Raw genomic sequence first — 26,201 nt, 5'->3', positions numbered from 1 at the left:
TTTTGTGGGTTCATCTTGAAGGGATATGGTCAAAATTCTGGGGAGTGTTGACTTAATACTTGGCCCTGGTAGGATGTCAAAGCGGTTTCTGGTCCTCATTTGTACAATGTGCCCAGTAGCGTTACAACTTCTGCCTTTCTTGTGCATGCAAAAACCTGTCCAAGCCGCAGCCCCCTCATGCAGAAGCAGGCAATTCCAATTACAATGTGACCATAATAGGAATATGCTTGCTAACTCTGTGACTGTGGGCTTTAGTGTGTGGATCCCTTTAAAAATAGGTTACCTTTCAGATTTGTACCTACCCTTCATTCCTAGCCAACACTCCTTCATGGTCAGGTTACAACTTCTCCTTAGGAAACCCACAACTTCCACTAGCAGTGTCCAACCCTTCCCCCCCCCCCCCCCCAGCAAATGCCTCAACATATCCCTCCAAGAACTGCAACTCCCACAATCCCAATTACTAATGACATATCCTTGATCATCTCTTACCTGAGACCCGTCTCCCACCCAGTGATGCACCTTTATTACTCGACCAGCACCACAACAGAGCTAATGGTGTGCACATGCAGCCCCAGACTGATGTTCTAGTGCACGTTGCTTTGGCCTTGGGCTCGATAGGACATTGTAGAGGGCAAGTCCACAGGCAGGTGTCACTAGTGTGGAAGTATTTTCAGGATTTTATATCTTAGCTTCTCCACTTATGCTTTTGAGACTAACTTGTGTACAAATCCAACTGTGTATATTTGATCTCATTTCAGTCTGTGCATGTGAAGTCTTGTACTAGAAGGTGAAAGGATCGCTCCAAACTGTGCATCCATTTACTAGAGAATACTGCCCACTGTGTGCTGTACGCTTTTTAAGTGTGGGTGCCACTGCTGGTTTCAGCAAACTGCTGTGTTACATCAAATGCTTGAATATCATTATAGGTTCTTACACAAATATATATTTTGAAAATATGGTACATCATGGAGCCACCTTTTAGCAAAACATTTTTGCCAGCACTTTTTCCCCTTCTAGCTCATAAAAGAAAACCAACCTTGTCACTTGATCTTTACCTTCCTGGGCGTTAACAGAGCCCCAGGAGGCTGCGATCAAATCCTTAAATCCAGAGTCTTGCTCTGCTAACATGTAGAAACATACTAAGGGGCTCACTGCATAAAGCCTGTAGATTCTTAATGCTGTGATGCAGGGAGAGTCGGCATGGGTAAACTCTACATTAGTGACTGGGTGTAATCGAACACACCAGATCAATTGGCACAATATGTAAGTTTACCGTCATGTGTGGTATCAGTCTCAAGATAGTCAAACAAAATCAGGAAAGGTTGGATAGCCAGAATTTCCAGGCTGCAACAGTATTTGCTGTGCTACCTGTAGTCCAACCGTTTCCAACCTAGGTAACTGATCCCAGAATTTGGAAACAAGATTGACTTATGAACCTGGTGTAGTCATACTCAGCTCAGAGTGCAGGCTTACATGGAGAATGGGATCATGGCGATACTGGATGTGATAAAGAAGGCCAGTTACATCAAATGGAAACAAGTCCATGATCACTCACACTACCTATATTTGCCCAGCACCACTCCCTCACTGGGTCCATACTTATATGAGTCATTGACTGTCACTCTACACTCTCCTTTCATAAGAGCACCTAAGCATGGTCACTGGCATTGGCCAGCCATTGTTGGGCTGCTATTGGAAATAGGATGCTTAAGGTTGCTATGCTGTTGGTAATCTGGGCCCATTTAATGGAGTGGTCACAAAGATGGTTGGGATGTCAAGATATGCACAGATCAAACCAAAAGACAGAAAATATGTCATGCATGTTGTATGACTCCAACCCAGGGCAGAACCCAAATTCCAATTATTCCTGCAGTGATGGGCAAGTTCAGAGCTTGTGCATTACTGACTTCTTCAAGTGTCATGCAAAGACTGCCTTGAGCATAACCTCATGTCAGTAAACAACTTCTGATCAGTTTTCAATAGTTATTGGGAATGGGCAAAGCCTTGCAGTGTTAGATTTAGTCTCCAAGAATCAGGATTACTGTGGGTCGAGAAATGACCACCATTCAAGATTTCATAAGAAGTGGGGTGTTTAGAGGAGCTATGGCTCTAAGTGCTCCAGACTTTTCTCAACAACTTAAAAGTTAATCAAGTGAGTTACTGAAACTGTCATGATTTTGTGTTGCTGATCTTAGCTGTAAAATGCCTTGGCTAGGGAGGAAAGCTTTGAAACTTTAAGCTCCCAGCTGTTCTAGCCACAATGGTCTCCAGAAGTGACTGATGAATGAGGCTTGTTTATGGTGTCATATCTAACCATATTGAAGACCTATTGAGTAATAAGCATTGAAAAATTGGCCAAAACATCTACCCCTAATAATAAAAAAAACATTCAGCAAAGAAGAGAACCTGATGCAAAGAGGAAACAGCTCTTGATGAAGAACTTAAACTGAAAGTTAGTCCAACCAGAATCTCCCTGGAAGCTACACTTGAGATTAGTGACAGGTTTGATTTTTCTGGCAATCAAATTTCAATTCTGTGATGAATGAAAGTTGACAGGTTCACTCTTTAACCCAAATATTTGCAGCCAGATATATTCTGTAGCACCATCAAACCCAGCGAGGGAGAGGGTGAACAACCAGGGAAGAATGTGCAATTCCTGACCGTTCAGTCGTTGAAGGAGCCTTTGATTTCCCTCTTTCTCTTCGTCCATGAAACATGATTAAAACAAATTTTAATAAAACCATTATTGCTGTGCAATATTTTTCATTTCCATCCAGAAGCAAATTAAGTTTTCAAGGAAAAAAGAGAGGAAAGCTCTCAATAATGAAGATTCTGTTCTGGACAGTCTATGACTACTGGCTTGCCAGAATGAGGATACTTCAGGTTTGAATGTCAAGAAAGCTTTAACCTCAAAAGTGACCATAACATAAGTGAACCACTGACAAGTGAAGTTTTCAGCAGGATCAGAGGAGACGGCGGTGTCTGTGTACCAGTGGGCAGTAACATTTAAGCACTGCATCCTTAACCCCTTTAGTGAGAACAGTTTTCAAGGATGTTTCCTTTGTTAGGTCCTACAAGATGATGAGGTGGAGGGTGCTGGTGATGGCGGGTGTTGGGCCTGGAACTGGAGGTGGAGGGGGTGGGGAAGATGGTGGAGAACAGAAACAAAACACAGATTAAGCCTCAAAGGGATTACACATCAGTGAATCCAGCTGCTTCACCGAAGCACTAAAAACTCTTTGGTACGACTTTGATGGATTGGTGTAAAGCACCTTGAAAACTTGTTCCTCACTGTCACGCTTGTTGGTGCTTTCTATTGTCGATGTTAAAACTGAGGCTGGGAAGGAACTGAGAGAACGGAGCACAATATGTTCTTTGCTTCAGAGGCATCTCACGAGGAGTCCAGCTCTCGAAGGAAGAGGCACTGCTGTCAGGTGATGAGCACGTATTGCTAAACAGTGCTTAGTGGAGATCAGTGGTAAATAATGCAGTATTTCCACATTATGTTTATATATAATATAAAGAAACACCATCCGACCAGCGGTGTGCATCTTCAAACCCGTGCTTTTTGTTCTCTTGTTTAGTGCCATTCGTAGTATGTTGCTTTCTTTAGCGAGGCGGAATGCTGTTCAGCCTCGCCGTTGACCTGCAGCCTCCACATTCTCGTCTGGATCAAAGATTAATGCAAAAATGAGGACTAGGAGCCTCCACCAGAATGGCTGGTCAGCACGATTTTCATTTCTGTTCCTCTGTGGAAGAAGAAGAGAGTTCTTTATGAGAAAGTTTACAACATTTCACAAGACTAAATAGTTCAATGTATAATAACATAAAGGTAAAGACTGAAGAAAAGGGCTTTTCCATTGCTGGCCTTGATCAGTCATGGAATTGAGTACAGAAACTGGGATGTTAATTTGCAGTTTTACAAGATGGTGTTAAGGCCACATTTGGAATACTGTGTTCCAGTTTTTAAGGGAGATGTCATTATGCTGGAAAAAGTGCAGAGGAAATTGATGAGGATGTTGCTGGGAGACAGGTGAGTGAGTTATGGAGCAGGTTCCGGCTGTTTTCATCGAAGCGTGGTGGTAATCTTACAGAAGTGTATAAAATCCTGAGGATCATAGGCAGAGTGAATGCACACTGCCTTTTTCTCAGGGTTGAGAATCAAGAACTAGAAGCCATAGGTTAAAGGGAGAAAGAAGAGATTTAATAGGAGGCTGAGGAGTAACTTTTCACCCACTGGGTGCTCGCTATACGGAATGAAGTGCCAGACCAAGTGGCTGAGGTAGGTGTAACAACAGCAATTAAAATGTACTAGGACAGGTGGATAATAGGAAAGGTTCAGATTAGAGTCAAATGTGAAGAAATGGGACTAGCTTAAACGGGGATCTTGTTTATCACAGACTTGTTGGGCTGAAGGGCCTTTTCCTGTGTTGTATGACTCTATTAAAGGAGTAGACCATTCATCCCCTCAGCCCTGCCCCACTGTTCAAATGGCCATGCTGATCTGCCCCAGGTCTGCTATGCTAATTCTCCTCAGTCCCCATTTCCCTGACCTTCCAAAAAACGGATCCCCTTCCCCTTCCAAGTCATGCCTTGATTAACTTTCATGATCTTCTGGAGTAGAAAATTTCACAGATTCTGTGCGAATTTGCCGGTGTTTTAAAGTGTTAGCATATGCTTGAATACAACATGGCATTTTGGATTCTTGATACTGTTTCTTTTTAAGAAAGCCCCAATTACCAGAGGCATCTCATCACCTAGGGGTAGGATTGGGGAGGAGATGGTCATAGAGAGGTCCGAGTGGACATTTGTTGATGATATTTCACCATATGGCACAGCTAATCCTTGGCTTGCAAGGAACACTTATGTCTAAGCCCTATTTCTGCATACACCCATAGCTTACGCATGTCTGGTTGCACACATATATACACCCACAGACACAGACATCACACCCATAACCTCCAGATTTATATTTCCACACCTCACACCCATATAACCATGCTCCTCCATCCATCCCAATCTCCATATACTCTCTTTATTCCACCTACAGTCGGATAAAGTGTATCCAATGCTTCAACCCCACAAGCCCTCCTTACACCTACACACAATTTCCCATGAATTGCTGCCACCCTTAATCCCTCATTTACACCAAATGATCATACCTCAGTATCTACTCCACACACATCTACGACCATTACCCATCTCCCATGTGCACCTCCCTGCCCTTCATCCTCCTGACTCAAGCCTTTACTCCTCGCCTACACGTACCCACTCTACCTACACCCAGGTATATATTCAGAAGTAGGTAAAACTGCTTCTACAGAGCTTCAGTAACCGGAGCCGTCAGTGTGTGGGGTTAGCAAGTTCCCCTTGAGACCATGTGGGGTCCACCCCTCCCCCTCCCCACCAAGTGCTCTGGTTTTCTTCCACGTCCCAGAGAGATGCAGATTGTTAAGGTAAAAAACCACTGTTAAGTTGCTCCTAATGTGTGGGTGGCTGATGGAATCTGGGGGGGGGAGTGCATGGGAATTTGGGGACAATAAAATGGGATTAGTGTAAATGGGTGATTGACGATCAGCATGGACTTGATGGGTTAAAGGGCCTTTTCCATGCTAGATCATTTTACATAGACATGCCATCCCCTTGAAAGGCATGTGAACAGGCACTCATGCAAGTGCTTGAACCTACACCCCTTTATGTCGTGAAGAATTACAATTATGCATCTAATTGCCAACAGCTTAGTTACCTGGAGAGACATTAGAACCTGTAAGTTCATAAATGTTAAAGAGCACTCTCTTGGATGTTTACAAAATTATAAGGAATTAAAGAGAAAGGAAAAGCTCTTGCCACATGCACAAGTGGCAATAATCAGAGGACATGGATTTAAGTTGAATCGCAAAGGAAGAGGTGCGAACATGAGGAGATTTTTTTTGTTTTGCCTCCTATTGTTATGAACTGGAATCCACCGTCACAATCATATTCAGCAGTGACTTCCAAAATGCATCTGGAAAGGAAAAGGAAAGTTTAGGTGGGCCGTGGAGGATGAGCAGTGGAGAAAAACTAATCGGGAAACTCTTTTCAAATAGTAACGCAGTGCTCAGCAACTACCTCTACACTTCACTCTGTGTTAGTTCTTGTTCGCTCAGCACTTGGACTGTCCCCAGAGTTAAACCATGATAGTGTTACAAAACGTTCACTAGTCAAAACAAACTTCAGCATTGTTCATATCCACAGGAAAAACACTCTGGAGAGTGTGGCCCTGCTAAGGCCGAGCCGCAGCTGAGCTGGTGTTGTTGGCACTGGGCTACACAGACTCAGTGCTTCAACTGAGGTTAGGTGTCTGCTTGAGATCTGATCACATGACGTCCTGGGAAACTTTGCTGCCATTGGTCCATTCTCATCAGATTCTCCGTCACTCACAGAGGCATACAGTATGGAAACAAGATTTTCAGCCCACTGTCCAGGGCGACTACCAACTTCCAATTTACACTAACCGTACATTAGTACCATCTTTTATTCATACCCATCAACTTCCCCCTCCCCCACTGATAACACCAGTCACCTACACAGTAGGGGCAACTTACAGTTGGCAATTACTCTCCCAACTCACACATCTTTGCGATGTGGAAGGATACCTAGAAGAAACCTACACAATCACAGTGACAACATGTAAACTCCACACAGACAGCACTAGAGGTCAGATTTGAACACAGTTGCTGTAGGTTTTATTACATCACTCCCATCCCCACCATTACTGTACTGTCAAATATTTCAATGGACAGGATTATGGGGTAAATAATGAAAGCTTGAAACAAATCTCTTGGTCTTTCTCTACATGAATATCGATAGGTGTGTGATTTTTGGGTGTCTGTTCCTGTTTGCAAAATTCTTACATGTGTTGATAGATGGAGTCCAGAGAGGGAATTTGGTGTTCAACACATTCTATGTGGCGTTGGTTGAACTGCCCTGGGTCTCAGTTCCTCTTTTGTGTCAGTACCTAGAGAACTTCAAAGACTCCCACAGCCCATGATGACCCTATGATTTCAATCTCTGAGGCCAAAGTGAAAGCATCTTTCAGGAGGGTGAATGCACAGAAAGCACACGGTCCAGATGGGGCACCTGGCCAAGACTTGTCCTGATCAAATGTCTGGAATGTTCACTGACATCTTTAACCTCCCGCTTCAGCAGTCTGACACATGCACCTGCTTCAAGCAGGCTGTAATTATACCGGTGTTTGAGAAAAACATGGTAACCTGCCTCAATGACTGTCATCCAGTAGCACTTACACCCACCGTGATGAAGTGCTCTGAGAGGTTGCTGATGAAATGTATCAACTCCTGCCTGAAAAGAGACTTGAATCTGCTCCAATTTGCCTAGTGGTGCAACACATCCACACCAGGTGCCATTTAATTAGCTCTTCACTCAACCCTAGAACATCTGGACAGCAAAGATGAATACATCAGGATGCTCCTTATTGACTACAGGTCAGTATTCAATACTATTGTCCTATCAAAGCTAATCAATAAGCTCCAAGACCTTGTCCTCAATACCTCCCAATGCAATTGGGTCCTCAATTTCCTCACTCACAGACCTCAGTCACTTTGGATTGGTAACAAGGTCTCTACAATCTCCATCAGCACAGGTGCACCACAAGGCTGTGTGCTTAGCACCAAACTCTACTCACTTTATACTTAGGACTGTGAGGCTAAGCACAGCACCTATGCCACATTCATTTTTGCTGACAACACCACTGTCAATGACACCCCGTCACCGAACTGCTCCCATAACCTATGGTCTCACTTTCAAGTATTTATTGCTTATTTACTTATTTATTTTCATTTGTATTTGCACAAATTTTGTCTTTTGCACTGTGGTTGTTTGACCTGTTGGGTACGCTATTTCACTGATTCCATTATGTTTCTCGGATTTACTAAGTATGCACACAAGAAAGTGAATCTCAGTGTTGTATATGGTGACATATATGTACTTTGATAATAAATTTACTTTGAACTTTGAACCTCAATACCCTGAACTTTCAAAAATGTATCCACTTCCTCTTTAATTACCTCAGATGAACTAGCATCCATAATCCTCTGGAGCAGGGACTTCCAAAGATTCACTGGCATCTCTTTACCATTGCCAGTGCCCTCTCCCGAGTCAACATACCCAGCAATAAGGCCCTTAGTTATACTAGGTCAGTTACAATGGACAGGCCATACCATTCCCATATCCAACACGAGCCTTCCAAAATAGCTGCAACATCACAAGCTCTTCCACAGCTGGACAAGGGCAAAGATTCAAGGATGTGGTCAAAATGCTCTTGAAAAAATGCAGCCTCCCTAGTAGGAATGACTGACCCAAAGTTGCTCAAAGCCAAACATGATTAACTGGACAACAAAGGTTTTGCTTCCTGAATATCTTTAGGTGTATCTTATGAATTTTGGGTTACTGATCATGAAAGTCAACATGAAATTTCCCTATTGCACACCATTTTTTGAAGTCACTTATGTTTATTATTTCAATTCATAATTCAAGTCAATTAAAATGTTGCCTACAATGTAAGCTGGAAAGTTTCCTATCTTGTCCAGGCATGCTTGGCCATGCTGCTGCACGGCAGGACAGGTTTTAGTAATATTTATTGGGTTCAGGACTGGAAGGATGGAATTTGCTATCACCAGGCACAAAAACTTCTGTGAAGGATTCTGACATTTGAGACAGATGCTTCCCAGAATAACTGATGCCAAGGTTAAGGAAAGCATTTTTGTTGTTCCACAAATCAAACAGGTTATCAATGACAGGCAATTTGAAGAATTTCTAGTGGGAATGGAGAAAATCACATGGAAGGCATTCAAAGAAGTTGTTGAAATTTTTCTTGGCATCTACAGAGCACCAAACTACATGCAGCTGGTTGAAAGCATGCTTCAAGCATATAAAACCATGAAATGCAACATTTCACTAAAGATTCATTTTCTGCATTCCCGTTTAGACTTCTTCCCTGCAAATCTTGATGCTGTTAGTGACGAGCACGGTTGAAGATTTCACCAGGACATTGCGATCATGGAGAAATGATACCAGGGCAACCAGAATCCATCAATGCTGGCGAACTATTGTTGGACACTGAGTACAAGAAGCCTCAGACACTGAGTACAAATGAAAATCATCAACAAAACATTTTTAACTTAGTTGAACTATTGCAAAGCATCAGCACCATTATGCAATTAAACACATTATATTCAATAGAAGATAATTTATTGTTTCTCCAATCTCCTACGTGATACAAGTAGTCTGAAGTTATATTTGTGTTCATCTTCAAGCAGTCTATCATAAACAAATAAAAATTCTGAGGAAGCAACACTTTTGTAAAAGTTTGTTGTCCAGTGGATGGTATTGAGAATGAGAACATCAGAGCAAGGAGAGGGCCAGGATGAGCAGCAAACAAATGCCCCACCTGGATCTATTGAATTGCAGCCCCTTCCACTTTATTGGTTTGCCTGCACTGAACCTTCTCTGTAACTGCCACATGAAACTTGCCATTCTCATTTCTTTTGCCCTCAATGATGTACTATGTATGATGATGATCTGCCTGGACAAATCAAGGTTTCTCACTGCGTCTTTGAACATGTGACCATAATAAATCAAATCTTACGCAAATAACAGTCACATCTGGGGAAAGGGTTGTGATTCATATTGAGCTCAATTGATCTCCTCAGATCACAAGAAGCAGTAGTGGAAGTGAGTCATCCTCAATCTCAAAGGTCTGCTGAAGACTAAGATTATATCTAGCAAACAAAAATAAATAACTTTCAAAAATGTTATGCTAATTACTATTTATCCTCTTGCCAAAGAGAACTCAAATAACCTTTACAATTTCCCAAAGGACTCAATTAGTGAAGGCTCTAGGACGATTAAGTACATAGCCATGCTGAACTCAAAGTTCTGCTCAAATTTCCATATTTTCTGATGTTGAAAGAACCAATGCAACTGATCAAAAAGTCAGAGTTCTGATTGCTTTAGGCATTCTTATATCACCAGCTCAGTTCAGAAGTAATTCATTTAGTGAATCACTATTTACTGTGCAGAAAGAGAAGCTTGGATTCCTATCACAAACAGGAGAAATCTGCAGACGCTGGAAATTCCAGCAGCATACACAAAATGCTGGATGAATTCAGCAGGCCAGTGTCTAAGGAAAAGAGTGAACAGTCAATGTTTCGGACTAAGACACCTAATCAGGACTGCCGAAAAAAGATGAGGCCACAGTAGGAAGTTGGGGGGAGGAGAGGAAAAATTACAAGGTAGTAGGTGATTGGTGGAACTGGGAGGAGAGGGGGAGGGGTTTGTAAAGAGCTACAAAATTAATATATTAAAGAGATAAAGGGCTGGAGAAGGGGGAATCTGATAAGGAGAAAACAGAAAGCTATGGAAGAAAGGGAAGGAGATAAGATGAGAGGGAAATGGGAATGGAGGAGAGGAGAGAAGGGCATTAATGGAAGTTTGAGAAATTGATGTTCATGCCATCAGGTTGGAGGCTACCCACATGGAATATAAGATGTTGCTCCTTTGACCTGAATGTGGCCTCATCACAGCAGTAGAGGAGGCCACAGACTGACATGTTGGAATGGGAATGGGAAGTAGAATTAAAATGGGTGGCCACTGGGAGATCCTGCTTTTTCTGGACTATAAACCTTCCCACCCTGTTACTTGTAAAAATGCCACCCCCTTCTCTAAATTCCTCCATCTCCGCTGCATCTACTCTCAGGATGAGGCTTTTCATTCCTGAACTAAGGAGATGTTCTCCTTCTTCACAGAAAGAGGCTTCCCCTCCTCTACCATTAACGCTACTCTCATCCACATCTCTTCCATTTCACGCACAACTACCCTCAGCTCATCCTCCCACCACCCCACCAGGGATAGAGTTCCTCTTGTCCTCACCTACCACCCCACTAGCCTCTACCTCCAGTACATAATTTTCCATGACTTCCGCCATCTCCAACACGATCCCACCACCATGCACCTCTTTCCCTCCCTCCAACTTTCTGCTTTCCTCAGGGATTGCTCCCTACGCAACTCATTTGTCCATTCATCCATCCCCACTGATCTCCCTCCTGGCACCTACCCTTGCAAGCAAAACAAGTGCTACACCTACCCCTACGCCTCCTCCCTCACTACCATTCAGTGCCCCAAACAGTCCTTCCAGATGAGGCAATACTTCACCTGTGAGTCTGTTTGGGTCATCCACTGTATCTGGTGTTCCTGGTGTGGCCTCCGGTAATACTATGAGACCCAATGTAGATTGAGAGACCGATCTGCCGAGTGTCTATGCTCTCTCTGCCAGAAAAAGCAGGAACTCCCAGTAGCCACCTATTTTAATTCCACTTCCCATTCCCATTCCAACATGTCAGTCTACGGATTCCTTTACTGCCACATTGAGGCCACACTCAGGTTGGAGGATCCACACCTTTTATTCTATCTGGGTAGACTCCAACCTGATGGCCTGAACAATATCTCAAACTTCCGGTAATGTCCTCCCCCCCCCCCCCCTTCAGCATTCCCCATTCCATTTCCCTCTCTCACCTTATCTCCTGACCTGCCCATCACCTCCCTCTGGTGCTTCTACCTCTTCCCTTTCCTCCATGGCCTTCCTATTAGACTCCCCCTTCTCTAGCCCTTTATCTCTTTCACTAATCAACTTCCTTGCTGTTTACTTCATTCTTCCCCCTCTCCCAGTTTCACCTATCACCTACAAACTTGAGTTTCTTTCTCCCCTTCCCCTATCTTCTTTCTCCTCATTTCTCTCCAGTCCTCATGTAGGGTCTTGGCCAAAAACATCTTGCTCTTTTCCTTAGGTGATGCCTGGCCTGCTGAGTTCATCCAGCATTTTGTGTGTGAGGCTTGGATTCCTACAGTCTTCATGAACATAGAATTGGCTTTCTAACCAATTAAATGGGTTTGAGTTATAACCATTTGTTAGCGAATGAATCACAGAAACCAGTTGTTCACAGGAAGACCCAAAAAAATACTGGAAATTACCAGAAGGTTGAGAAATAGATGTTCATTCCATCAGTTTGGAGGCTACCTAGGTTGAATGTGAAGTGTTGCTCCTTTGACCCAAGTGTCTTATCATCGTAGCTATAATGGAGCGACAAACTGTGATACATGGCCACCAGAAAATTGTGCCTTTTGTGACAGATGGAGCAAAGCCGGCCCCCAATCTACGTCAGGTCTCACCAATATAAAGGAGGTTTCACTGGGAGTACCGGATACTGTATATGACCCTCACCTGAAAGGACTGTTGGGGTCATGAATGGTGGTGAGGGAGGAGGTGCAGGGGCAGCTGCAGCACTTGTCCTGCTTGCAGGGATAAGTGCCAGGAGGGAGATCAGAGGGAAGGGATGAGTGGACAGTGGGGCCACGTAGAGAGAGATCCCTTTGGAAAGTAGAGAGTGTGGGGGGAGGGATTAATGTGCTTAGCAGTAAGATCTCATTGTAGGTGGTGGAAGTTACAGAGAATGATGTGCTGGAAACGGGCTTGTGGGGTGGTATGTAAGGACAAGGGGAACCCTATCCCTGTTATGTTGGCATGAGGATGGGTGAAGGTCGATGTATGGAATTGGAGGAGGACAGCATCAATGGTGATGGAAGGGAAAGCCCATTCTTTGAGGTAGGAGGACACCACTGATGTTGTGGAATAGAAAGCCTCATCTTGAGAACAGTTGCAGTGGGGATGGAGGAACTGAGGAAAGGACATAGTATTTTAACAAGCGACAGGGCTGGAAGAGGTATAGTAAAGATAGTTGTGAGAACCAGTAGGCTTATAAAAGATATCAGTAGATAGTCTACCTCCAGAAATGGAGACAGTGAGATCAAGAAAGGGGAGAGATATCAGAGATGGACCAAACAAATACAAGGGCGGTGTGGATGTTGGAAGCAAAGTTGATGCTCTCAGTATGGGTGCAGGAAACAGCACTATTAATGTGGCATTGATAGAGGTGGGGAGCATTACCAGTGTTGGCTTGGAAGAAGGATTGTTGCACAGAGCCAACAAAAAGCCAGGCATGGCTGGGTCCCACATAAGCGCCCATGGATTTAGAGAAAGTGAATGGAGCTAAAAGTTGAGAGTGAGAAGCAGTTTTGCCACGTGGAGGAGGGTGTTGGTGGAGGGGCATCCCGATTTCTTCTATAAACTTACTAACTCATTCTCCTTCTCCAATAAAAAGGGCCCCAACCTGTTCAACTTCACTCCATAGCTCATTCCCTCAAATCCCTGCAACACCTGTGTAAATCTCCCCTGCACTCTTTCCAGCTTCATGGCATTTTAGTTTTGAGCCTTACTGACTGACCGTTTTATACCTGATAACCACGCAAAAATGATTATTTTTGGAGAGGCCATTTCCACTACATTAATAAATTACAATTCTTAAACAAATTTATAGAATTTTTAGAAGATTTTTATAGAAATAATTATTCAAACACGCTGCACAATTGGGCTACCAGATCAGATTTTACTTTCAGCAATATACAAAACAGGTGTACAATTCAGGGCTGTGCTCTCCGTTAGTGACCCTGTGGAACTCTCTTCTCTGGCAGCAGCATCAATTCGCCAGTAGAGGGAATGACTGACTCTCACAACTACTTGCATTATATAATGCCTTCAACTTGGGAAAAAGCACCAAGGTTTTTCACAGGGTTGGGAGAGAAAAGAAAGAAAGATTAGCTTTATTTGTCATTGAAACATACGGTGAAATGCATCGTCTGTGCCGGCGAGGATTGTGCTGGGCATCCCACTTTCCGTGCCAACTTACTAACCCAAACCATTCATCCTTGGAATGTGGGAGATCACTGGAGCCCTCGGAGGAAACCCAAAAGGTCATGAGGGGAACATACAACCTCCAGTAGCAGGAATCAAACAACGACCTTACAGCCGGCACTGTAAAGCGGTGCACTAACTGCCGGATTCCATTGCCACGCCACCCTTCAACAAACGTTGTGGGGGAGGGGTGTGGCGAACTTGGCCATGGAGGAATTTAAGTATCACCATGAAAGCTTTAAATCTGATGTGACGCTGGACCCAGGGCAGGGAGTGCGGGATAGGGGAGGAGTGATAACGAAGGGGAGGCTTAGGGTACAGGAACCACAGTTTGTGATGAGTTCCAGATTATAGCTTAACAATTTGCATGCAATGTTAAAACGTTTTTGTATTTCTCCACAATGCTGCTTTGAAGAATGCTGTGATATTCCACAGTACTGTTGTAAACACTAGAGTGCTGTTTCCTTCACTGCGGTTACAGCTGTGATTACAATGGCAGAAAGTGTGCTCCAGGATTTACTGAGAGGGACCTGAAGAGACTGGTGGATGATATCACATGCAAGATGGAAGTAATGTGTGCAGGATGATCACATAGCCTCTGGAGGGTGCCAGGGAGATGCCATCTAGAAGCAACAGCCCTAACACTACTGCCCCGTGCAGAAAAACATATTGCTACAAATGTTGGTCAGGATGGATCCTGACAGGCGTACCAGCGACCCGGGTTCAAGTTCCACCGCTGTCCACAAGGCATGGGTTTCTTCCAGGTGCCCTGGTTCCTTCCCACAGTCCAAAGATGTTCCGGTTGGTAGGTGGATCGGTCATTGTAAATTGTCCCGTGATTAGGCTAGGGTTAAATTGGGCGTTACTAGGCGTCACGATTTGAAGGGCCAGAAGGGCATACACTGACCTGCATCTCAATAAATAAATAAAAATAAATAAATCATTGCATCTACAGCTTGTGCCTACGCCTCCAGTCACACACTCTATCAATGCCTTTTGTTCATTCTCTTCATTCCCTCACTCACATATACGTGCTGTTTCCTCCTCCTCTATCCCTTCTCCTTTTCCCTCTGCTCTGCCACTCCCCCCATTCTTTCCTGCTCTGCCTCTCACTCTCCCTGCTGCTTTCCACGTAGAGCTTTCTGCTGCCTTTGTCCCCCACCCTCTTGCCCTACCACTGCACCTTTTTCTCCAATGCGTCCCCTCCAGGAGTCGTACAGCATGGAAACAGGCCCTTTGACCCACCAACTCTGCACCCGCCTTCAGCAGCCCATTTACACAACTCCCGTCTTGTTCTCTCTACATGCCTCTGGGGTACAACACTCGCTGACGGCACCTTACCATGGCCATTTAATGTTCCAGTTCACAAATGTTTTGGTTCTGGGAGGGAATCAGAATATGCGGAAGGAGAACACGTAAACCCCTCACAAAGAGCACCGAAGGCCAGCACTGCACCTGGGTCTCTGGAGTCATCAGCCAGCAGTTCCCTCTCCCACCCCTCCGTCATGTCTACTCAAATATCCTTCAGTGCTGTGGTGTCCAGGAATAGGCACTTGGTCCTCTACACCACAGCAGCACAATGGTGGCTTTGGAGGAGAGTTAGTCAGAGGATTGTACCGGATGGAAACAGGACATTAGGTCCAACCCGTCCAGGCTGACCAGGGGACGCTCAACAATTACTGGGGCAGGCAGAACAGCTGGCCCCAGATCACCTTATTGCACTTTAGCACAACCTCAATCAAAGCTATAGGTGTACAGGATGCCCCAGCAGCCAAGACAGCTCACTTCCATTTCATCCCTATTAATACAGGCTTTGGTAGGCTGCTATTAGCAAGGTGCTAGTAACAGAGTCACTGAGGTGCACTGAGTGTATACCCCAACAGGTCAAAGGTTTAATGCTTTGTAACATCAGAGTAAGCTCATGGGGAACGCCTTCTGCATTAAAAACCTTGCAGGGAATTGACACGCTCCTGGTTCTTACATCAATACATATCCTTGCATGCATGTAAAGCAACCTGAACATGTATAAGACAACACCACAACTTCACATGTAGTTAGTTGTCCCAAGTACAGTAACTTTTACCCTAGAGCAAAGGGTACAAGCTCTTAGCAACTGGGGAAGTGTTAAACTAGTATGATATCAGAACTCACAAAAGCATTAGAAATACAGTACTGTGCAAAAGTATGGTGCAATAATAACAGGGTTGTCATGATGGGATGGAGTTCGTTGGGTGTGTTCAGGAAGGTTTCTTGACACAGTATGTAGATAAGCCTACACGAGGAGAGGCTGTACTTGATTTGGTATTGGGCAATGAACCTGGTCAGGTGTCAGATCTCTCATGGGAAGAGCACTTTGGAGATAGTGATCACAATTATATCTCCTTCACCACAGCATTGGAGAGGGAGAGGAACAGACGAGTTAGAAAAGTATTTAATTGGAGTAAGGGGAGATATGAAGCTATCAGGCAGGAACTTGGAAACATAAATTGATGTTCTCAGGGAAATGTACGGCAGAAATGTGGCAAATGTTCAGGGGATAGTTGAGTGGCCTTCTGCATAGGTACACTCCAATGAGACCGGGTAAGGATGGTAGGGTACAGGAACCGTGGTGTACAAAGGCTGTTGAAAATCTAGTCAAGAAGAAAAGAAGAGCTTACAAAAGGTTCAAAAAAACTAGGTAATGATAGAGATCTAGAAGATTATAAGGATAGCAGGAAGGAGCTTAAGAATTAAATTAGGAGAGCCAGAAGGGGCTATGAGAAGGCCTTGGCGAGCAGGATTAAGGAAAATCCCAAGGCATTTTACAAGTATGTGAAGAGCAAGAGAATAAGATGTAAGAGAAAAGGACCAATCAAGTGTGACAGTGGAGAAGTGTGTATGGAACCAGAGGAGATAGCGGAGGTACTTAATGAATACTTTGCTACGGAAAAGGACCTGGCGATTGTAGATATGACTTATAGCAGACTGAAAAGCTTGAGCATATAGACGTTAAGAAAGAGGATGTGCTGGAGCTTTCGGAAAGCATCAAGTTGGATAAGTTAGCAGGACTGGACAAAATATACCCCAGGCTACAGTGGGAGGTGAGGGAGGAGATTACTGAGCCTCTGGTAATGATCTTTGCATCATGAATGGGGATGGGAGAGGTTCCAGAGGATTGGAGGGTTGCAGACATTGTTCCCTCATTCAAGAAATGGAGTAGAGATAGCCCAGGAAATTATAAATCATAAGACCAAAAGATATAGGAGCAGAAGTAGGCCATTCAGCCCATCGAGTCTGCTCCACCATTCAATCATGGGCTGATCCAATTCTTCCAGTCATCCCCACTCCCCTGCTTTCACCCCATACCCTTTGATGCCCTGGCTAATCAAGAACCTATCCATCTCAGTCTTAAATGCACCCAATGACTTGGCCTCCACAGCCGCTCAAGGCAACAAATTCTACAGATTTACCACCCTCTGACAAAAGTAATTTCTCCACATCTCTGTTAAATATGGACGTCTTTCAATCCTGAAGTTGTGCCTTCTTGTCCTAACCTCCCCTACCATGGGAAATAACTTTGTCATATCTAATCTGTTCAGGCCTTTTAACTTTTGAAATGTTTCTATGAGATCCCCCACTCATTTTCCTGAACTCCAGGAAATACAGCCCAAGAGCTGCCAGACGCTCCTCACATGGTAACCCTTTCATTCCTGGAATCATTCTTGTGACTCTTCTCTGAACCCTCTCCAATGTCAGTATATCCTTTCTAAAATAAGGAGCCCAAATCTGCACACAATACTCTAAGTGTGGTCTCACAAGTGCCTTATAGAGCCTCAACATCACATCTTTATTCTATACCATTAGAAATGAATGCCAACATTGTATTCCCCTTCTTCACCACCGACTTAACCTGGAGGTTAACCTTTAGAGTATCTTGCACAAGGACTCCCAAGTCCCTTTGCATCTCTGCATTTTTAATTCTCTCCCCATCTAAATAATAGTCTACCAAAGTGCATGACCATTACACTTTACAACATTGTATTTCATTTGCCACTTCTTTGCCCATTTCCCTAAACTATCTAAGTCTCTCTGCAGGATTTCTATTTTCTCAACACTACTCGTTCCTCCACCTATTTTTGTATCATCGGCAAATTTAGCCACAAATCCATTAATCTCATAATCCAAATCATTGACATACATCGTAAAAAGCAGCGGTCCCAACACCGACCCCTGTGGAACTCCACTGGTAATTGGCAGCCAGGCAGAATAGGATCTCTTTATTTCCACTCTCTATTCCCAATGCTCCACCCATGTTAGTAACTCCCCTGTAATTCCATGGGCTCTTATCTTGCTAAGCAGCTTCATCTGTGGCACTTAGTCAAAGGCCCTCTGGAAATCCAAGTACACCACATCTACTGCATCTCCTTTGTCTACCCTGATTGCAATTTCCTCAAAAAATTGCAGTAAGTTAGTCAGGTAGGATTTTCCTTTCAGGAAACCATGCTGGCTTTGGCCTATCTTGTCATGTGTCTCCAGGTATTCCGTAATCTCATCCTTAACAATCGATTCCAACAACTTCCCAACCATTCAAGTCAGGCGAACAAGTCTATAGTTTCCTTTCTGCTGCCTCTCACCCTTCTTAAATAGCAGAGTAACATTTGCAATTTTCCAGTCATCTGGTATAATGCCAGAATCTATCGATTCTTGAAAGATCATTCTTAATGCCTTTGCAATCTCTTCAGGTCCTTCCTTCAGAACCCAAGGGTGCATTCCATCAGGCCCAGGAGATTTAACCAACCTCAGACCATTAAGCCTCCTGAGCACCTTCTCAGTTGTAATTTTCACTCCACATACTTCACTTCCCTGACATTCCTGAATGTCTGGTATACTGCAGATGTCTTCTACTGTGAAGACTGATGCAGTATACTAGCGTTGTTTCGCCATCTCTGCATCTCTCATTACAATATCTCCAGCATCATTTTCTATTTGTCCTATATCTAGCCTCAACTCTCCTTTATCCTTTATATACTTAAAAAGCTTTTAGTATCTTTTTGATATTAGTCGCCAGCTTCCTTTCATAATTCATCTTTTCCTTCCTAATGACCTTCTTAGTTTCCTTCTGTAAGTTTTTAAAAGCTTCCCAATCCTCTGTCTTCCCACTAGCTTTGGCTTTCTTGTATGCCATCTCTTTTGCTTTTACTTTGGCTCTGACTTCACTTGTCAGCCGCAGTCGTGTCCTTCCATTCAAAAATTTCTTCTTATTTGGAATATATCTGGCCTGCACTTCCCTCATTTTTCACAGAAACTCCGGCCATTGCTGCTCTGCTGTCCTTCTTGCTAGTGTCCCTTTCCAGTCAACCTTGGCCAGTTCCCCTCTCATGCCATTGTAATTTCTTTTATTCCACTGAAATACTGACACATTGGAATTAGTTTCTCCTTCTCAAATTTCAAAGTGAACTTGGTCATATTGTGATCACTGTTCCCCAAGGGTTCCTTAACCTTAAGCTCTCTTATCACCTCTGGATAATTGCACAACACCAAATCCAGCACAGCCAATCCCCTAGTGGGCTCAGCAACAAGCTGTTCTAAAAAGCGATCCCTTAGACATTCTACAAATCCTCTCTCTTGAGGTCCAGTACTGGCCCGTTTTTCCCAATCCACTTTCATGATAAAATCCCCAATGATTATCATGACGTTTCCTTCTGACATGCCTTTTCTATCTCCTGCTGAAAACTGTAATCTGGCTGCTGTTGGGAGGCCTGTATACAACTGCCATTAGGGTGCTTTTATCCTTGTCAATTCTTAACTCAACCCATAGAGACTCTACATCTTCTGATCCTATGCCATCCCTTTATAATGATTTAATATTATTTCTTATACACAGGGCCACACCACCCCCTCTGCCTACTAACCTATCTTTCCGATACACCGTATATCCTTGGACATTCAACACCAATGGCTGCCATCCTTTAGCCAAGTTTCAGAGATGGCCACAACTTCATACTTGCCAATCTGTGGATGAATTTCAAGATCGTCCATTTTATTTCTTATGCTGCGTGCCTTCAAATACAATACTTTCAGTCCAGTATTTTTTGCTTTCTGTTTTAACTGCACCATGCCTCTATTGCCCTGTATCTCATCCCACTGGCTGTGATTATGCCTTACCTTCTGCCTGTCCTTTACATCATCTCTGTTGCACGCTATCTTTGAATTATTTCCGTTTTCCCCTTCCTCAGTCCTATCGCTCCGGTTACACCCCCCTGCCAAATTAGTTTAAACCCTCCCTAACGGCTCTATTAAACCTGCCTGCTAGGATATTGGATCCCTTTGAGTCCAGGTGTAACTTTTCCATTTTGTACAGGTCATACCTCCCCCAGAAGATACCCCATTGATTCAGGAACCCGAAGCCCTGCCCCCTACACCAGTCTTTCAGTCACGCATTAATATGCCTGATCATGCTATTCTTGCACTCGTTAGCACATGGCACAGGCAGCAATCCTGAGATTACTACCCTGGAAGTCCTGCTTTTCAGCTTTTTACCCATCTCCTTGAATTCCCTCTTCAGGACCTCCTATCTTTTTCTACCTGAGTCATTGATACCAACGTGTACCAAGACTTCTGGCTGTTCACCCTCTTCCTTCAGAACACTCTAAATCCGATCTGACTGGTGAGTCTTACTTCAGTAGTTGGGAAGTTGATGGAGAAGATCCTGAGAGGCAGGATTTATGAACATTTGGAGAGGCATAATAGGATTAGGAATAGTCAGCATGGCTTTGTCAAGGGCAGGTCGTACCTTACGAGCCTGATTGAATTTTTCTGAGGATGTGACTGAACACATTGATGAAGGTAGAGCAGTAGTAGAAGGTAGATGTAATGTATATAGATTTCAACAAGGCATTTGATAAGATACTCCATGCAAGGCTTATTGAGAAAGTAAGGAGCCATGGGATCCAAGGGGACATTGCTTTGTGGATCCAGAACTGGCTTGCCCACAGAAGGTAAAGAGTGGTTGCAGAGGGGTCATATTCTGCATGGAGTTCGGTGACCAGTGGTATGCCTCAGGGATCTGTTCTGGGATCCCTTCTCTTCATGATTTTTATAAATGACCTGGATGAGAAAGTGGAGGAATGGGTTTGTAACTTTGCTGATGACACAAAGGTGGGGGGTGTTGTGGAGAGTGTGGAGGGCTGTCAGAGTTACAGCAGGACATCGATAGGATGCAAAACTGGGCTGAGAAGTGTCAGACAGATTTCAACCCAGATAAGTATTAAGAGCTTCATTTTGGTAGGTCAAATATTATGGCAGAATATAGTATTAATGGTAAGCCTCTTGGCAGAGGATCAGAGGGATCTTGGGGTCTGAGTCCATAGGACACTCAAAGCTGCAGCACAGGTTGACTCTGTTGGTAAGAAGGCATACAGGGCATTGGCCTTCATTAATCGTGGGATTGAGTTCATGAGCCGAGAGGTAATGTTATGGCCATATAGGACTCTGGTCAGACCCCACTTGGAGTACTGTGCTCAGTTCTGGTCGCCTCACTACAGGAAGGGTGTGGAAAGCATAGAAAGGGTGCAGAAGAGATTTACAAGGATATTGCCTGGATTGGGGAGCATGTTTTATGAGAATAGGTTGAGTGAACTCGGCCTTTTCTCCTTGGAGCGATGGAGAATGAGAAGTGACCTGATAGAGGTGTATAAGATGATGAGAGGCATTGATCATGTGGATAGTCAGAGGTTTTTTCCCAGGGTTGAAATGGCTAGCACCAGAGGGCATAGCTTTAAGGTGTTTGGAAGTAGGTACAGAGATGTCAGGGCTAAGTCTTTTTACACAGAGAGTGGTGAGTGCGTGGAATGGGCTAACAGCGACGGTGGTGGAGGCGGATATGATAGGGTTTTTTAAGAAACTCCTGAATAGGTACATCAAGCTTAGAAAAATAGAGGGCTATGGGTAACCTTAGGTAATTTCAAAAGTAAGTACATGTTCAGCACAGCATTGTGGGCCGAAGGGCCTGTATTGTGTTGTAGGTTTTCTATGTTTCTTAGTCACATATATATAGCTAGAGTGCCTAAGACTTTTGCATTGTACTATAGAAATTTTATGTGTTGTACTGTTGCTGCCACAAAAATAAACAAATTCATGACATATGTGAATGATAACCTGATTCTGATATGGGTCTCTGTTGTGGACTGAGAGCAGGGAGAGTGGTATCATGGTTAGGAAAAGACAAAGGGACAGGGAGGGAGTGGGAAGCAACAGAGACATTCTGTAATGATCAATAAACCTATTGTTTGGAATCAAATGTGTCTGCACCCGTGCTATCCCCCACCCCTGGCGCTCCTTCTCTGCCACCTGTCCCACACTCCTTCCACTCCACCCTCGCCATTCCCAACATACTTTTCTCCTGCCAGATTTACAAACCAGCTCTCCGCTCCACGTTGACAAGTACAGTACTGTGCAAAAGTCTTAGACCTCCTGGCTATATATATCTGCTGAACTGTAAGAGTAGCAGTTGGCCATTTCTGCCTCTGACACTGTTCTCCATCAAGATCATGACTGCATCACAGATATGGGGTCCAAGCATATAATCAGACACGTACCCACAACTTCAGCCTTGACTTGTTAACGCCATTTCTCCTGTCACAGGTGCTATAATAAGAGAAATAGAGCATCTGTGAGAAGAGAAATGGGACTAACATTTCTCTTAGTTGTGACCTTTCTGATGAAGGGTCTTTGACCTGAAACATTCACTTGGTTTCAATCTCCACAGATGTTATCTGACCTGCTGAGTGTTTCCAGCAATATCTGATCTTATTTCAGCTTTGCAAACTTTTCTTGTGTCAGTCAGTTCTGACTCATTAGTTTCAGTGTAAGCTCATCACCCTGAGGCTGGTTTCAGGCAGCTCCAGAAGTCAATATTTGCAAAAAAGAAATGGCAGCCTGCATTACAGCACGAGAGTTCTGTTTGCAATTACAAGGCACAGACGTCAATCAGATAGAATATTTGTGGCTTAACAAAGCTGCAGGACCACCTAATCTGTATTCATATATTCCAGAAAGCGATCACATAGTCTGTGTTTCATTTGTCCAATGCAGAAGAGACCACATTGTGAACTCCAAACACAATTCACTAGATAGGAAGAAATACAAAGAAATTAATGTTTCATAAGGGATACCAACGCTGGAAAGAGAAGAAGAGACAGGTGTTGCATCTATTAAATACCCTTCTTTATCCCCTGAGCAGCGCTATTATTCTGATCTCAACACCTATTAGTGTACTTGACTTCAAGTGTTCATAAGTGAGCAATCAGATGAGATCTGTAAGCTTTAAGAATGGGAAGAGCTGCTTGCCTTGAAGGTATCTGGACTCCAAGATTCATCCAAGATGCAGCAGGTGTTGAGCCTGAAGGCTGCGCGGACAGCGAAGACTAACATTCATATTTGCTGTAAAACTTGATTGTAATGACGACAGGTGGATTTACTCAATGATGCCTGTGGTTTTATTGATCTGTCTAGCTGAAACTAAGATCTGAATCGGGGGCTTTAGTTTGCTGAAAGTGGAAGGTCTGTGTGCACTCAAAACAAAGCAGTTTTCTGGAAACCACTTATACTTGCAGTATATCTAGCAGTGGAAGTTGATAATAATTGATTGTATTGTGTTGATTGAAGGCTATTTGCAAGATACGATCTTAGAAGTGAGTGAGCATTTGGGTAAGTGTATGCAGTAGGGCGGAGTAATGGGAAGTTGGAAGAATCATGATCTCTCGTTCCACCTTATCATGGCACTTCATCTGTACATGCATGGCACTTCTGTTTCAACTGTGATGCCTTTATTCTGAATTGCTTCTTTTCCCTTGGTGCCACCTTGATGTGATTATGTCTGGAATGATGGAACAGCACAGTAGCATAGCAGTTAGGCAATGCCAGCTATTACAGTGCCAGCAACCCGGGTTCAATTCTGCCACTCTCTGTAAGGAGACTGTACATTCTACCTGTGACCACGTGGGTTTCCTTCGGGTACTCCAGTTCCCTCCCACTTTCCAAAGACATAGGGGTTCGTGGGTTAATTGGTCACATAGGTGTATTTGGGAAGCACCAGCTTGTTGGGCAGAGTGGCCTCTTACCGTGTTGTATCTCAAAATAAATAAATCAATCTGTCTGCACGGCCTGCAAACTGAAGCTTTTCACTGTATCACATTACATAAGGCAACAGTAAACTAACTACTATCCAGGAACAAATGCTGCCTCACAGTAGCTCCAGGAGTGAAGTGATGAAGTGAGCTCCTGTTGCTGAGTTGCTCCTAGTTTTCACCATCTTCCCCTTCCTCTCACTCCAGCAGGTTATCCCAGAGTTGGGTTACACCCTGGCATTCCTGATGTCCTGTCAGCTGGTCCTCCTCGTTCTCTACTTCGTCAGGTTGTGCAGCAGCTTCTCTGATGCCCAAGTAAATAAAAGCGTGGCAGATGGCAATGTAAGGTAGCTTTGCTGGGAGATATTGCAGAGTGCTGCCACCGAGGGTGCGGACCGCAAATATCGAACATTGTGGTCTTTATCATGCCACTGGTAGTGGTGTGGATGCCCTCTGCTATTGTTCTCCAGACCTGCCAGTGGACTGCACAGCCGCTTGAATTAAGGAAGAGCCCTAGTTCCCCAGAATCCCTCATCCCTCCTCCAAGACAGTGTGGACCCCAGGAGGAAGTGGGTGAGTTTTGTGAGCTGCCAGCATGGATGCAGTTGAAGGTTCTTTGGTGGCCTGCCATTGAGTCAGAGTTATCGGGTGGGGAAAAGGATCCTTCAGCATACTGAACCCACACACCTATCCTACACTACTCACGGCTTTTCCTCTCCACATTCCCATCAGCAGTAAGGTGTAGGTCGAGAGAATGCACTCTCTTCCTCTCAAGAAAGGCGATTGTGTTGTGAATGGAAGCTGTACAAATCACAGCAGCACAATCTATAGACCTTGTGCTTGACAAAGACTTCAAGCGCAACAAATTGCCATGCATTGTTTGCCTAATCCGTAGAGCCGGATTACAGAGAGTCAGACTGCAACAAAGCAGGCCCTTTGGCCTACTGATGATAGGTGATGCCACTGTACTGCCCGCTCCCGTAAGACCATAAGATATAGGAGCAGAATTAGGCCATTTGTTCCATCAAGTCTGCTTTGCCATTTCATCATGGCTGACCCATTTATCTCTTAGCCCCATTCTCATGCCTTCTCCCCGTAACCTTTCATGACCTGACTAATCAAGAACCTATCAACCTCTGCCTTAAATATACCCAGTGACCTAGCCTCCACAGCTGCCTGGGGCAATGAATTTCACAGAGTCACCACTCCCTGGCTAAAGAAATTCCTCCTCATCTCTGTTCTAAATGGACATCCCTCTGTTCTGAGGCTGTGTCCTCTTGTCCTAGACACCACTAACTCTCCACATGTATCACACTATCCTTGGTCACAGATACCGCATGTACCGCAGTTTAAATGGTTGGTAGTCAGCACAGAGTTGTTGATCCAAAGGGCCTGGTTCTGTGGCTGTTTCTTTCTATGATTCTAATGCTTTAACGTAAATAAACAGAGAAGATTCTGCAGATGCTGGAAATCCAAAAGTAATACATACAAAATGCTGAAGGAGCTTGGTGTCTATGGAGAGAAATAAACAGGGTCTGATGAAGGATATCAATCCAAAACATTGATTGTTTTTCCCTCTCCATGGACGCTGCCTGACTTGCTGAGTTCTTCCAGCATTTTGTATGTGTTGCTGTACCAAGCCTACAGTTTCAAAAGCAGCCTACTAGGTGAGGGGTGATAATCTCTGGTTGTCCTTCAACAGAGCCCTGAGGGTAAAACATTGCAGAGTCTCACAGCAAAGCTTTGTAAACACAATCGCTAAACTTTCAGGCTGGCAACATTATCACAGGTGTCTGGCAAGACTGTCAATCACTCCCCTCCTGGCAACCTAAACACAATGGAGAACTGACGTCATTTCCAGCAGAGTGCAGACTAGTATCAACAAATACTTCCTTTCAAGTGGGATTGGGGCACTTCACTTGTAGAAATCACTTGCACAGATTTAAGAGGTGGACAAATGGCTCATTGTTTTTGCTGCCTACCTCCCCACAGCTCGGTTCATAATAGATGCTGTCACAGCATTCATAGACACAATCATAATTACTGATCTGATGCAGCCCAATCACAGGATTGGGAGATGCCGGGGCCTCAATAGCCAGTTTCAATACTGTGAAGTTCTTTAGTTTCACATGGCAACAGAATACTCTGTCCTACACGTTGCATTAGTCAAAGAACTCAACAAACTTCACAGTACTGCTAGATTGGTCTAGTAGCATTAGCAATAACATGGATCCAGTAGCCTTGGCTAAGATCAAATCACAATGTGGGTCATTTGCAGTTACCACATAGGC

At 44.0% G+C, this 26,201-nt stretch overlaps 1 protein-coding gene across 2 annotated transcripts in view; it reads right to left on the bottom strand.

Moving 5' to 3' along the window:
* Positions 1-804: 804 nt before the first annotated feature.
* The window catches only part of LOC132383155 (bcl-2-modifying factor-like), a 105,829-nt gene continuing 80,432 nt past the window's right edge, over positions 805-26,201 (bottom strand). The window contains exons 4-5 of one of the 2 annotated variants that reach the window (XR_009508558.1): positions 3,273-3,749; positions 805-3,124 (exon numbers count right to left, since the gene is read on the bottom strand). Coding sequence is in view for 1 of the 2 variants with exons in the window: in XM_059954014.1 (XP_059809997.1) it covers positions 3,630-3,749 (120 nt within the window). In the remaining variant the exon portion in view is untranslated. Of the gene's footprint in view, positions 3,750-26,201 lie in introns of both variants that reach the window. The other variant, XM_059954014.1, reaches the window with a different exon arrangement.

Source organism: Hypanus sabinus, chromosome 2 (genome assembly GCF_030144855.1).
Source record: "Hypanus sabinus isolate sHypSab1 chromosome 2, sHypSab1.hap1, whole genome shotgun sequence".
Classification (NCBI taxonomy): Eukaryota; Metazoa; Chordata; class Chondrichthyes; order Myliobatiformes; family Dasyatidae; genus Hypanus; species Hypanus sabinus.
The sequence above is the reverse complement of the archived record's forward strand: the minus strand, read 5'-3'. Positions and strand labels throughout refer to the sequence as shown.